The sequence below is a fragment of the Myotis nattereri genome (assembly GCF_964212035.1).
Source record: "Myotis nattereri genome assembly, chromosome: X".
NCBI classification, from domain to species: domain Eukaryota; kingdom Metazoa; phylum Chordata; class Mammalia; order Chiroptera; family Vespertilionidae; genus Myotis; species Myotis nattereri.
The window spans coordinates 29,206,129-29,218,449 of NC_138078.1; the positions used below are offsets into that span (position 1 = coordinate 29,206,129).

The 12,321-nt window shown below is 41.4% G+C and overlaps 1 protein-coding gene across 1 annotated transcript in view; it reads left to right on the top strand.

Moving 5' to 3' along the window:
* The window catches only part of CFAP47 (cilia and flagella associated protein 47), a gene marked incomplete at both ends in the record, with an annotated part of 442,463 nt that overhangs the window by 137,806 nt on the left and 292,336 nt on the right, over positions 1-12,321 (top strand). Inside the window, 2 exons of the mRNA XM_081081612.1 lie at positions 2,096-2,291; positions 4,467-4,679. Coding sequence (XP_080937738.1) covers positions 2,096-2,291; positions 4,467-4,679 — 409 coding nt within the window. The remainder of the gene's footprint in view (positions 1-2,095; positions 2,292-4,466; positions 4,680-12,321) is intronic.

Consider the following 12,321-nt stretch of genomic DNA (forward strand, 5'->3'; position numbering starts at 1 on the left):
CAAAATAGCCCATTTAAAATTCAGAATTCAATAAGTCTTAAAACCTTACCTAACTCTAAAATTAATGTTAGTTCCCTCCCAAATAATTTTAACAATATCAGGTTCATTAAATGATACTATCCTTTCCCTAAAGATTTACAATGCTTTAAATGCATAAAATTTTAAAACTTATTTTATCAACTCAAGGTGCTGATACAATCTCTTATATTTGCACAAAGTCTTTACTAGTAGTGGTCTGTCATTGTTAATAGGAAGTCCCTATTCCCTACCCTCTTCAGCCACTTCCTACTTTCCAAGGACTCCAGACTATTTGGACATGTAAAGGGCTTATTTGAACACATAAAGGCATCCAGTGCATTGAAAACTAGTGGGTTTGATCAGTTCAGTGAGTCCATTGCTTTTGGTTATGGTTCACAATGATGTCACTTTTGAACATAGGTCTGCATCATCCAGAACACTCTCATTCTCTGCCCTGGTGATACCCTTAATGGCCCCGATCCCTGCCAGGCCACTCTGGTGTCCAGTTCTTGAATTCTAAGATTATATATTAAAATCATACTCACCAGATCACATTTTCCTCCTGATGATGCCGTTTCTTACACGGAGTAACAAGAAAAGCATTTCAGGGATCCATGCATAGAAGGATGAGGTATAGTGGTAAGATTTATTGGAGAAAAATACAGGACTGATCCCAGGTGCCTGGTGTCTCATCCACAACCAGATGGCTCAGAAATGTCTCACTATGGAATAACTCCAGTCTCTTGGGCCACAAACATGCTCTTGTCCTCACCAAGCACACGAGGATCAGGGCCCAGAGATGCAGAACTTCTCTGTGTCTCATTTTCCCCATCTGCACATCCACCCCAAGTCTGCATTTGGGTCACAACCTGTGCTGCACTTGAGCTCAGCGTGGCTGCTAAGCCCGCACAGTTGCTGTGAAGAGAGAGTGTATGAATGAGTGGGCAAACAAACAAAACCCAGGCCTTGGTTAAGCTTCAATTATATTGTCTCCAGGTTTGGAAAGAGCAGGTTTTCTTTCAAACTAAACAGACTCTTTCCTGGCTCTTTGTGGGCTTATGCTGGGCTCTCCCCTGTGCCGTCTTCGCTTCTATTGCACATGCCTTATAGTAGAAGGACTTCCCTCTATGCCATCTTGGTCTCTACTGGGCATCCCGCAACAGAGGAATTTCCCCTTTACTTGTTCTCCTTCCACCTGGCAATCTATCAGAATGGGCCATTGTCCCCTGGGGAGATTGGAAAGTCAGTGCTTCCTGCCCACTGAGGGAAACAAGATGTTGATCCCCTTGGCAGGGCAATGCTGCAATCCCCTGGGGTATCTGGAAACTCTAGCTTCCTACTTAATCTTGTTTAATTAGATATCTGCTCCCTTCTCTTTCATTAATATCTAACTAGTTGCTTACACTAATACTTTGAGACCTATATTTGGGGGTTTAGGTCTAAAGGGCATTGGCAACTTGCTGTGATGGAACCTGTCCTCCAGGACTAACCTGCAGCCTCCTATGCTGATCCCTTTTCTCCAACACAGATTGCTGTTCCTCATAGTGAGCTGCCACATGGGAATTTCCTGTTTTCCTACCAAATGAAATTAGGCAGTCGACCCTGGCAGCCTTTCATAAACTTAAAATGTGAGAGAAAGCACATTCCTTTCATCTCAGCACAACCATTTCCCAGTAGTCCCCTGAAATCCTTATAGCAATTGTCTGACCTCATTTTCATAATGCATGTACTAAAGGGTAGCTCCTATTAAGGCATAGGAAACAGTGAAAAAAGATTCTCTCTCATGCACTGTTTCCTCAGTTAGATGTGTTTTCCCATAATAATGAAAATCTACTTTAAGGAGATTTGGTCTATTTTTAGACAGAGTTCACTTTGGAAGATTTTTGTTTCAGCAGCTCCTCATTACATGTCTTAAGTTCCTTGGCAAAAGAAATCCAGTTTCTGGATAATCTATTCTGCCCAATTGAGCTGTAACTTCATAGTACATTTTAATATTTAGTAAGGCTTAAACTACTTAAATGTGGTTTTTTTTGTGTATGTGTGAACTAGTCTAAAATATTTAATTTTTTTTCATTAGCTCATGCTGTAAAATACACAGCTAATGTACCTGTACGTTTAAATAATAGTCCAGTTTGCTACCAAATGTTACATCTGATTGGAGAGCTAAAATCGCCCAAGTTATCACTTGACCGTGAATTCATGTATTTCATCCCTGTTCCTTTGGATGTAGCAAGTGTGATGGATGTCAACATTTTACCTCAGAGTTATTACAGGTAAATGCTTCATGTGAATTTACCATACTTTCTTCGTGTGCTTTTTTGTTTGTATTTGTTATGAGTCATGACAATGTCTAACTTGTTTCTATAGTTGGAACTATTAAAATATTTAATTGTACATTTAAGTTAAATTACAAAAAAGCCCACTTAGTTACCTCACAGTCATTTAATTTTTTTTGTAAGAATTATTGTTATGCCTGTCTTTATGGTGTAAGAAACAAGCTTAAAAACTCAGGGCATTCGTTTTCTATTGCTGTGTGACAAATTTACACAAACGTAGTGCCTTCAAACATGAATTTGTTATCTCAGAATTTCTTTGGGTCAGGAGTCCGGGTCAGTTTGACTGTGTCCACTGCTCATGGTCTCAATAGACAGAAATCATGGGATGGGCGACAATCTTCATCTGGGGCTCAGCCTCTTCCAAGCTCCCTAGTTGTTGGCAGAATTTATCCTTGTAGTTGTAGGACTAAGACACCATTTTCTTGCTGGCTGTTGGCAGGGATCACTTTCAGCTCTTTAAAAAAAAAAAAAAAAAAAAATATATATATATATATATATATATATATATATATATATATATCAATGATTTCAGAGAGGAAGGAAGAGGGAGAGAGAGATAGAGCATCAATGATGACAGAGATGTAATGGTTGACAATAAATGAAAATTATTCAAGTTGGAAAGCATAGGACACTTTTAGTTTCTCAGCTTGTCCTGCAAGATATAATGAGTGCTTACTTATGCCATGGAGCTTGGTCTAAATGCCATTTCATGAGAGAGTATAGTTAAACTTTAACTTGACAACTTTAGGATTTGGTGTTCTTTCAAGACCCTATCTTATAAGTAGAAACTAACCTCGGTTGCTCAAATAGGAAATAGAAGTGGCTTAAATTATTTTGTGCTGCCCTAGCTGGTTTGGCTCAGTGGATAGAGTGTTGGCCTGCGGACTGAAGGGTCCCAGGTTTGATTCTGGCCAAGGGCACATGCCTGGGTTGCGGGCTCGATCCCCAGTAGGGGGCGTGCAGGAGGCAGCTGATCAGTGATTCTCTCTCATCATTGATGTTTCCATCTCTCTATCTCTCTCTTCCTCTCTAAAATCAATAAAAATATATTGAAAAAATTATTTTGTGCTAAAATGCATTATTTATTACAAAACTTTATGTAATATACGAATTAATATTTTTAGTCTTTCAACTTTGGAATTAATGTATAAATGTATCAATTTAAAATGATCTCAAATCAAAAGTTGAGCCAAATATGGTACAATAAAATCAACAGCATTAATAACTTATCCAGTGACACTTAGATAATTAGCGACAAAATATGATTCAAGCCTGATTTATAAATTACTTTTTCATGTTTTATGCAATTAACCACATTGGTTTAACTTTGTCAAGTTGAGATCTTTCTTTACTTTTGCCAGTTAATTATCTGAATAATCTTCATTCTAATTAAAACATTATAAATATGATTCCCATTTGTTAACACTTCATATTTGCTATAGGAGTCTACACATATAATAAAATAAAACAAACTAATATGGTTAAATAATATAGATCACCAAAAGTTATCAAGCATTAATTAGATTTAAAAGTGAATACTACATACTATGTTATTCAAAATTACAAACATTTTAGATTGGCTGAATAATTTAGAGATATATAGTGAAATATGTGAACATTAAGTGACATTTTTTAGTAATGATTTAAAAATATTCATTATATATGTGTATAGTGCTTAAGAGTATCCATATTTAAAAAGAAATTATGTGTGTATATTAATCTGTTAATATTTAGTCTACATGTGAGAAAGCTCTAGCTATTAAAGTAATTTTTGGTAAATTTTTGTCAGGATATATTTAAGGGCAATACTACTTATATCATGGCTGTGGTGAAAAACACATTGTATTTAATCAGGTGTTTTAACCCTCTCTTTTTAATCTTTAGAGGACAAAAGGAACTTTTGATCATCTTATGTGGTTCTTTATTAAAATAACATTATAAATCATATTATGACCAGAAAATAAAAGATTATACAAAATATCTTTAATTAATGTGCATATTATTATAAATATTTGTTTTAATTTCTCTAATAATCCCCAAACAGAGGAAAACACATATAAAGCTAATTACTTGCATGCATTGAGCTAATTTTTTTTTTTTAATTTCAAACAGAGAATCAAGTATAAAGGTTGTGATTCCCCCAGCAAAGCTTCTTGGTGTTGATGAAGAGGATCACCCTCTTACTGTGAGTTTTCCAAAAGGCACAGTCATTGAAGCCTCTCTTGATGGAATTAACAGTGAGCTCATCTGCCGCTTTAGCTTCAAATCATCTAAACCTCTGACAATTGTCACCAATGTTCTTTTCTGTGATGACAGAGATTGCAGGTAAGATATTTAATTGTAGATTCTTTTGTTTCTGACAGTAAAGAAGAAAAGGGTTATACTACTTTATGCTATTGTAAAACAGTCAAGGAGAGACATCTAAAATAATGATTTTGGACATAACAATATTTTAAAAGTTCCAAATACAGCATTGCTCTCATGAGAAACTAGTGGTCACCAGTGTAATGTGTACAACTAGGCTGCGTGGGTTTGAATCCTGGCTCTGTTAATTTTGGTGAAGTTACTTAGTCTTCTGTGGCTCTCAGTTTCCTCATCTATAAAATGAGGATAACCAGTCTCATCCTTACTCATGAAAAATTTATTAAGTTAATACTTATTGAGAAATTGGACAGGAATTGGCACAAAGCAAATGTTAAATAAGTATTAAATGAAAGAGAGAAACATCAGTATAATGAGTTCCTAAAATGTTATTTCATGTTGCTTTAAAAGGCTCAGAGAAAGTCAAATACAACTTGGTGGAATCATATTTTTTAATTTCTTACCTTTTAGGACCAGAAATCCCCCTTTTACATTATACCCTGAGATGATTTCATTTACCAGTGAAAAAAGGCTAATGTGTACAGCAGTAAAATTTGTTAAAAATGTTTGTTGTGAGAGTAGCATTAGAGTGAATTGTACACTAACGATTTATGTCAATATTCTTATTCTATGTGATACTTTTTTAACTTTTAGTGGGATTATTACTATATCATAATATATATTACTAGAGGCCCGATGCATGAAAATTCATGCACTGGAGGGGGGGGTCCCTCAGCCTGGCCTGCCCCCTCTCACAGTCCAGGAGCCCTCAGGGGCGGGAGGTGACCCAGCGATCAGGGGAAGGGGACACCCCATGACACCTCTGCTGCTGCCACTGCCGGCAATGCAAGCCTCAGCCAGCCCTGGTTACCTGAGCCTCGGGGGGCCTCGTCCAAGGCTTGCTTGCACCTCGGGCCAGCCCTGGGCGCCTGAGCAGCCACCATCTGAGGCTTGCCTGTGCCTCGGGCTGGCCCTGGGTGGCTGGGGGGCTGAGGGGACTGGGGAACTCTGGAGGCAGGAGTGCGCCAAGGCCTGCCACCCTGGCAGGGCTGAGGGGACTGGGTGCCACCATCTTGTGGCTGTGGGTGCCGCCATCTCTGAGGGCATAGCAGTCGATTAGCATATTCCCTCCTTATTGGCTGTGGGTGCTGCCATCTTTGAGGGAGTGACAGTTAGCATATTCCCTCCTTATTGGCTATGGGAACTGCAATCTTTGAGGGCAGGACAGTCAATTAGCATATTCCCTCCTTATTGGCTGTGGGCACCACCATCTTTGAGGGCGGGGTAGTCAATTAGCATATTCCCTCCTTATTGGCTGTGGCCGCCACCATTTTTGCGATGGCATGAAGGTCAATTAGTGTATACCCTCTTTATTAGATAGGATTTGTATACTATGTAGCATATAATACCAGAGGCCCAGTGCATGGATTCATGCACCAGTGAGGTCCCTCGGCCTGGCTTGTGGGGATCAGGCCACACCCGGCTGTCCTATATCCCCCAAGGGGTTCTGGATTGCAAGAGGGTGCAGGCCAGGCTGAGGGACCCCCACAGGTGCACGATCTGGGCCAGAGAAAGACCGAGGAAGGGCACTAGGGCATGGCCGGCCTGTCTCTCCCAGTCCCAATCAGCTGGATCCCAGCAGCAAGCTAACCTACCAGTCAGAGTGTCTGCCCCCTGGTGGTCAGTGTGCGTCATAACAACTGGTCAAACAGTTGAACCTATGGTCGGACACTTAGCATATTGGGCTTTTATTATATAGGATTAGAGGCCCAGTGCATGAAATTCGTGCATGGGGATTGGTGTCCCTGAGCCCGGCTTGCACCCTCTCCAATCTGGGGCCCTTCGGGGAAGGTCCGACTGCCGGTTTAGGCCTGATCCCTGGGACTGCTGACTCCTAACCACTTGCCTGCCTGCCTACGAGATTGCCACTTAACTGCTCCTCTGCCGGCTTGATGGCTCCCAACTGCCCTTCCCTGCTGGGCTGATCACCCCCACTGCCCTCCCCTGCCGACCTGATTGCCCCTAACCACCTCTGCCTCGGCCCCCACCACTGTGGCTTTGTCTGGAAGGAAGTCAGATGTCTGGAAGATGGCCGGTCACCCAGTCTAATTAGGCTATTACCCTTTTATTAGTATAGACTAGTGGCCTGGTGCATGAAATTCATGCATGGGGGGTGTCCCTCAGCCCAGCCTGCACCCTCTCCAATATGGGACCCCTTGGGAGATGTTCAACTGATTGCCCCTAACCGCCTGTGCCTCAGCCCTGCCACCATGGCTTTTCTGGAAGGACATCTGGAAGGTCTCCTGGTCTAATTAGCATATTACCCTTTTATATTATAGATAGTATATTACTATACATATATAGTATATATATATCTGTAATAATAAAAGGGTAATATGCTAATTAGACCAGACGTTCTTCCAGACAACCTTCTGGACAAAGCCAGGGCTGTGAGGGAAGCCTGGGTCCCGAGTGCCAGAGGGAAGCCGGTACCAGAAGCTGGGGTAAGGAAGGTCTACTCTTGCACAAATTTCATGCTTCGGGCCTCTAGTAATATATTACCATTATCTATATATACTATATATATAAAAGCCAAGCAAATGGAATGATTGGAACAACCAGAATAACTGGTCGCTATGACGTGCACTGTGGTTGGCCAACCAGCCTGATGGGGGCGAGGCTGGCCAATCAACCTTCCGCAGCACCTCCCCTCAGCCAGCCGGCCCCAATTGGCCACAATCAGGGCAGGCCAGGAAGACCCCACCCATGCACAAATTCATGCACCAGGTTGCTAGTAGTCTATAATATACTGTATTATATCACATATAGCATATTCATTTCTAGTCAAAGAATTGATTTATTAGGATATAGAAGGGAGGGAAACAGATCTTAACGTGATGTTGTATCCAAGGTGAAGTATGGCTGTATCCTGAACTCCAGCTTCCATGTCTCTTTCTTGCATACGTTGATAGATAAAAATCTTCTAAATTACACCTCTCTGACTCCAATTTTTCTCTTTTGATGCTAATAGTCAATCTTTTGTTGACATTAAAAGACAATTAATTGCAGTGCTTTTGGCTCCTATCAAGCACTTACTCTGTGACGCTGTCCTAGGAAGCATTGTACCCTTTTTGTATATTACTAACCTTGTTCATAAAAGTTTAACTTCAGTTTGCTCTAGTTCTTAAATTCACACTTTGCCTTAAGTACTACGTAAGGTATACCATGGAGCTCACCAACACGAATCTGTGAATTTCTTAAAGCTAATGAAGACTCAGGCCACATTAACACAGTGGGAAGGAAATAGTTTCCCCTAAATACTGTGTGAGCTAGATGGCTTCTGAGACAGGGGTATAAATGCCTCTTAGATAGGCATGAATGGACTTTACTGTGCCAGTGTCTTGAGGTCTGGTCAGCAAATGGGATGGGATGGAAACCTGAAACAGTCTCCAGGAGGTAGAGGGATATTGTATTTGATGATTTTCTCGTCTTATCTCTTTGTCATTTTGTTTCCTTTTAGCCTCAATACTTGTTTGCTCTTTCCTGAATTTCCCACCCATATTACTTTATTTTCCACTAAACTCCATTTCAACCCTCAGCAGGTTTAGGATAAAGTAGAGCTATTGGAACTAATTTAGAAACTTTGAAAATCATAGATGAGCTACAAAAGGTTTTTCCATGCACCCAGTTGAAAAAGGCAACAAATCATGGGCACTTTTCAGAACCTTAATACAGGCAAATTATTTTACCGCTGCCTTTTTAACTCCTTATTTAGTTTCCCCACAGTGTATAATCAGAGCTTCCTTCTCTGAACTCCCCAAAGCTGCCATTGCCTTTCTCTTTCTAGACACTCCACCTCTGATCCCATTGAGATAAATGAGATCTTTTAACAAGAAATTCCTCAACTGCTTTCCTTTTACCTCAGAAGTTTTCTTTGGAAGGAATCTTTCATTGTCGGTAATACTTGTGTGCTCTGCCCAAGATTTGGGTAAGCAAAGATGAAATAGAAAGGGGCCCTTGTTTGATGGAGGTCAGTGTAGTAGGGAAGGTAGACTTTAACCAAGTTTTTTATAAACTACTAGAGGCCTGGTACATAAAATTTGTGCATGGGTGGGGGCGTCCCTCAGCCCGGCCTTCACCTTCTTGCAATCCGGGACCCCTCAGGGGATGTCCTACTGCTGGTTTGGTTTAGGCCTGATCCTTGCGCAATCTGGGACCACTGGCTCCTAACTGCTCACCTGCCTACCTGTCTGATTGCCCTTAACCACTCTGCCTGCCGGCTTGATCACCCCTAACAACTCTGCCTGCCTGCCTGATCTCCCCTAACTCCTCTGCCTATCTGCCTGCCTGATTACCCCTAACAGCTCACCTGCCTGCCTGATCGCCCCTAACTGCTCTGCCTGCCTGCCTGATCGCCCCAACCACTCTCCTGCCTGCTTGTCTGATCGCCCCTAACTACTCGCCTGCCTGCTTGATTGCTCTTAACCACTCTGCCTGCCTGCCTGATTGCCCCTAACCACTTTGCCTGTATGTCTGGTCACCCCTAACTGCTCACCCACCTGCCTGATTGCCCCTAATCACCTCTGCCTTGGCCCCCGCTGCCATGGCTTTGTCCGGAATGATGTCTGGAAGGTCGTTCAGCTGTCTGGTCTAATTACCATATCACACTTTTATTATTATAGATTTGGTGCCCGTAGAAGTAAATTGAGTATGTAACACAAAAGGAATTACTAATAATGTCCTGGGTGGTGGGAGAATCTGGGAAGGCTGCATAGGCTTCTGAGTAAAATCTGAAAGGACAAATTATGTTGGCCAGTGTTTATCTTCAATGGAAGCCTTTTTTTGCATCCCTTTGTCCATATGGAAGTGCATGGGTTCAGTAAAGAATAAAACACTCATTCCTTTGCTTTCTTTTTCTTATATATGGCCATTTCATACTGCAGGTCCCTTGGGGATTAACATGTTTGGCTTTTAATTTTGTTTCCTTCTTTAGACTTTGTCATATTTGGATTGGCTGAACTAGCACAAACTATAAATTATAGTCACTATTGTACCTGCTAATATGTCTGATGCTGTTGATAATGGTCCACTCCACACTCATGTGCCCTCAGCTCGTGCTTGCACACCCTGCTTGTGTTTTACAATTCCCCCCAAATCTGAAGAGGGTTATTGATATGGGCAGAGTATTACAAGTGGTAAAAAACAAACAAACAAAAACAAACAAAAAACAAAACAAAACTAGGTTTGTAGGCTGAAGAAGTCTCATTTTTGCAAGATAATTTTGGGGTTTGATGGTTACCGGCAGTGCAGGACTGAGAGATGACGTTGAAAGGACAGCAGTAGGAGATGATGACAGTCTTGCATGTTTTGCTTTGGTGTCCATGATTGAGGCATAGGGGGAGACCAGGATTGATTATGGAAATGAAAACTTGGATAAATACAGGAAGCAGGAGGTAAACAGCTATTACTTAACACAGGTCAGGTCCTCAGTCCTAGTCTAGATATCATGGAATCCACAAGGCAGCCTGGAAGGTGGATGTTTTTAGATCTTCATCTCTATGTTACAGAAGAGAAATCTAAGGCCCATAGTATGATACAGTTTGTCCAAGTTCACTCAGATGTTAAGTGGAGGAGCCAGGAATTTGAACTGAAGTTTTGTTTCCAAAGATTAGGCACTTAGTCACCTTATTTTAACATTATTTAGATTGTTTAGAATCATTTGGAAAAATTTACTGTAGCTATACTTTTTTGAGAGTAACACTGTCATATGTCATATACAGACTTTCCAAAGAATAAGAAAAAGGAATGGTATATTTTTCTCTTCTGCTCCTTTGCATGTCTGTCTGTCTTTCTCTCACACACTCATACATATACACACACACACATATTAATGAAGATTCTATGTTTGACATATAGTAATGGTAGTAATTAAAGTCTACCCCCAAAAAACTGGGTTATTTTTTTATTTTTATGGATATACTAGAGGCCTGGTGCACAAAAATTTGTGTACTGGCAGGGGGGTGTCCCTCAGCCCGACCTGTGCCCTCTCTCTTGGTCTGGGACCCCTCAGGAGATAACCACCTGCTGGCTTAGGCCCACTCCCGGGGTGGCAGATGGCAGGCCCGATCCTGCGGTGCCTGCCCTGCCTCCCCGGGCCGCAGATGGCAGGCCTGGATCCCACGCTGGGTTGCAGACGGCAGGCCCGGATGGCAGCGGGGCTGGCGGTGGATAGTGCTGCCCCGCCCCACCGCCCCAGGTTGCACACAGGAGGCCCGGATGGTGGCAGGGTGGACGGCGGATCACGCTGCCCTGCCCCGCCACCCCGGTTCGCACACAGGAGGCCCGGATGGCACAGGGCGGGCGGTGGATTGTGCTTCCCCACCCCGCTGCCCCGGGTCACACACAGGAGGCCCGGATGGCGGCAGGTGGGTGGCAGATTGCGCTGTCCTGCCCCACCTGCAGTATGCAAATTTAATGGCCATCTTTGTTGGGTTAATTTGCATACTCTTCTGATTGGCTGATGGGCATAGCGAAGGTACGGTCAATTAGCATCTTTGTCTTTTATTAGTGTAGATTAGTTTATCGATGAGACAAAAACTCATCAATTATCTCCATGATACAGCATAAATAAGTGAATGTTTATAGTTTCACTAAAAAAGCCTGTGTTACAACTACCGCCAGTCAAACCTACAGAAGACGATTTTTACTTAAAAATAAATTGATTATATGTACTTATAAGATATCATACAACTCTTTTAGATGTTTTAAATTAATATTGTTTGCAAAAGGCTTCAAATCAATGTATTAAAACGAAATCCAGTAACAAAACAACTGCTAAAGTACTTTTTTGAAATTATACATTTCACATCAATAAGATTTCAAAGTGGAAAATGCATATTTCTTTTTTTAAAATTTTTATTGATTTTTTACAGAGAGGACGGGAGATGGACAGAGAGTTAGAAACATCGATGAGAGAGAGACATTGATTAGCTGCCTCCTGCACACCCCCCATTGGGGATGTGCCCGCAACCAAGGTATATGCCCTTGACCGGAATCGAACCTGGGACCCTTCAGTCCACAGGCCAACGCTCTATCCACTGAGCCAATCTGGTCAGGGCATTTTTCTTATAAAAAATTAAAATATTTTCTTTTCCTACAAAAATTTAAGAAATGTACTTATTATTGAAACAAAATATATCTTAATTTAAACATGGATGGCTTATGAGGGATTTTTGTGTTTGTTAATAAGATAGTTGAAATAATATGAAGAATGCTTTTTGAGGGAGTCAAGGAATACAATAGTAAAATATAATTCCTCTCATTGCTGCTTTATGAAACAACCTCTATTCTAGGGTAAATTATGGTTTTGTGGCCACAAAAGTTATGGCTTTGGTTGATTTATTTCATAGAAATTCTAAGATTGCCAAAGACAGTTTAATATTTTCCAATGAGTTGATTTCAACTGCATGTTTAAGGTTATCAGGAGGTTAGCTTGAGTTAACAGTGCCTCTGTCAAGCTGCAAACAAAATTGAGAGTGCATAATTAGGAATGTGGCATTCCAAAGCTCTGAGATCCTCCATACATTTTTTTTCAGTTCATGAGTAT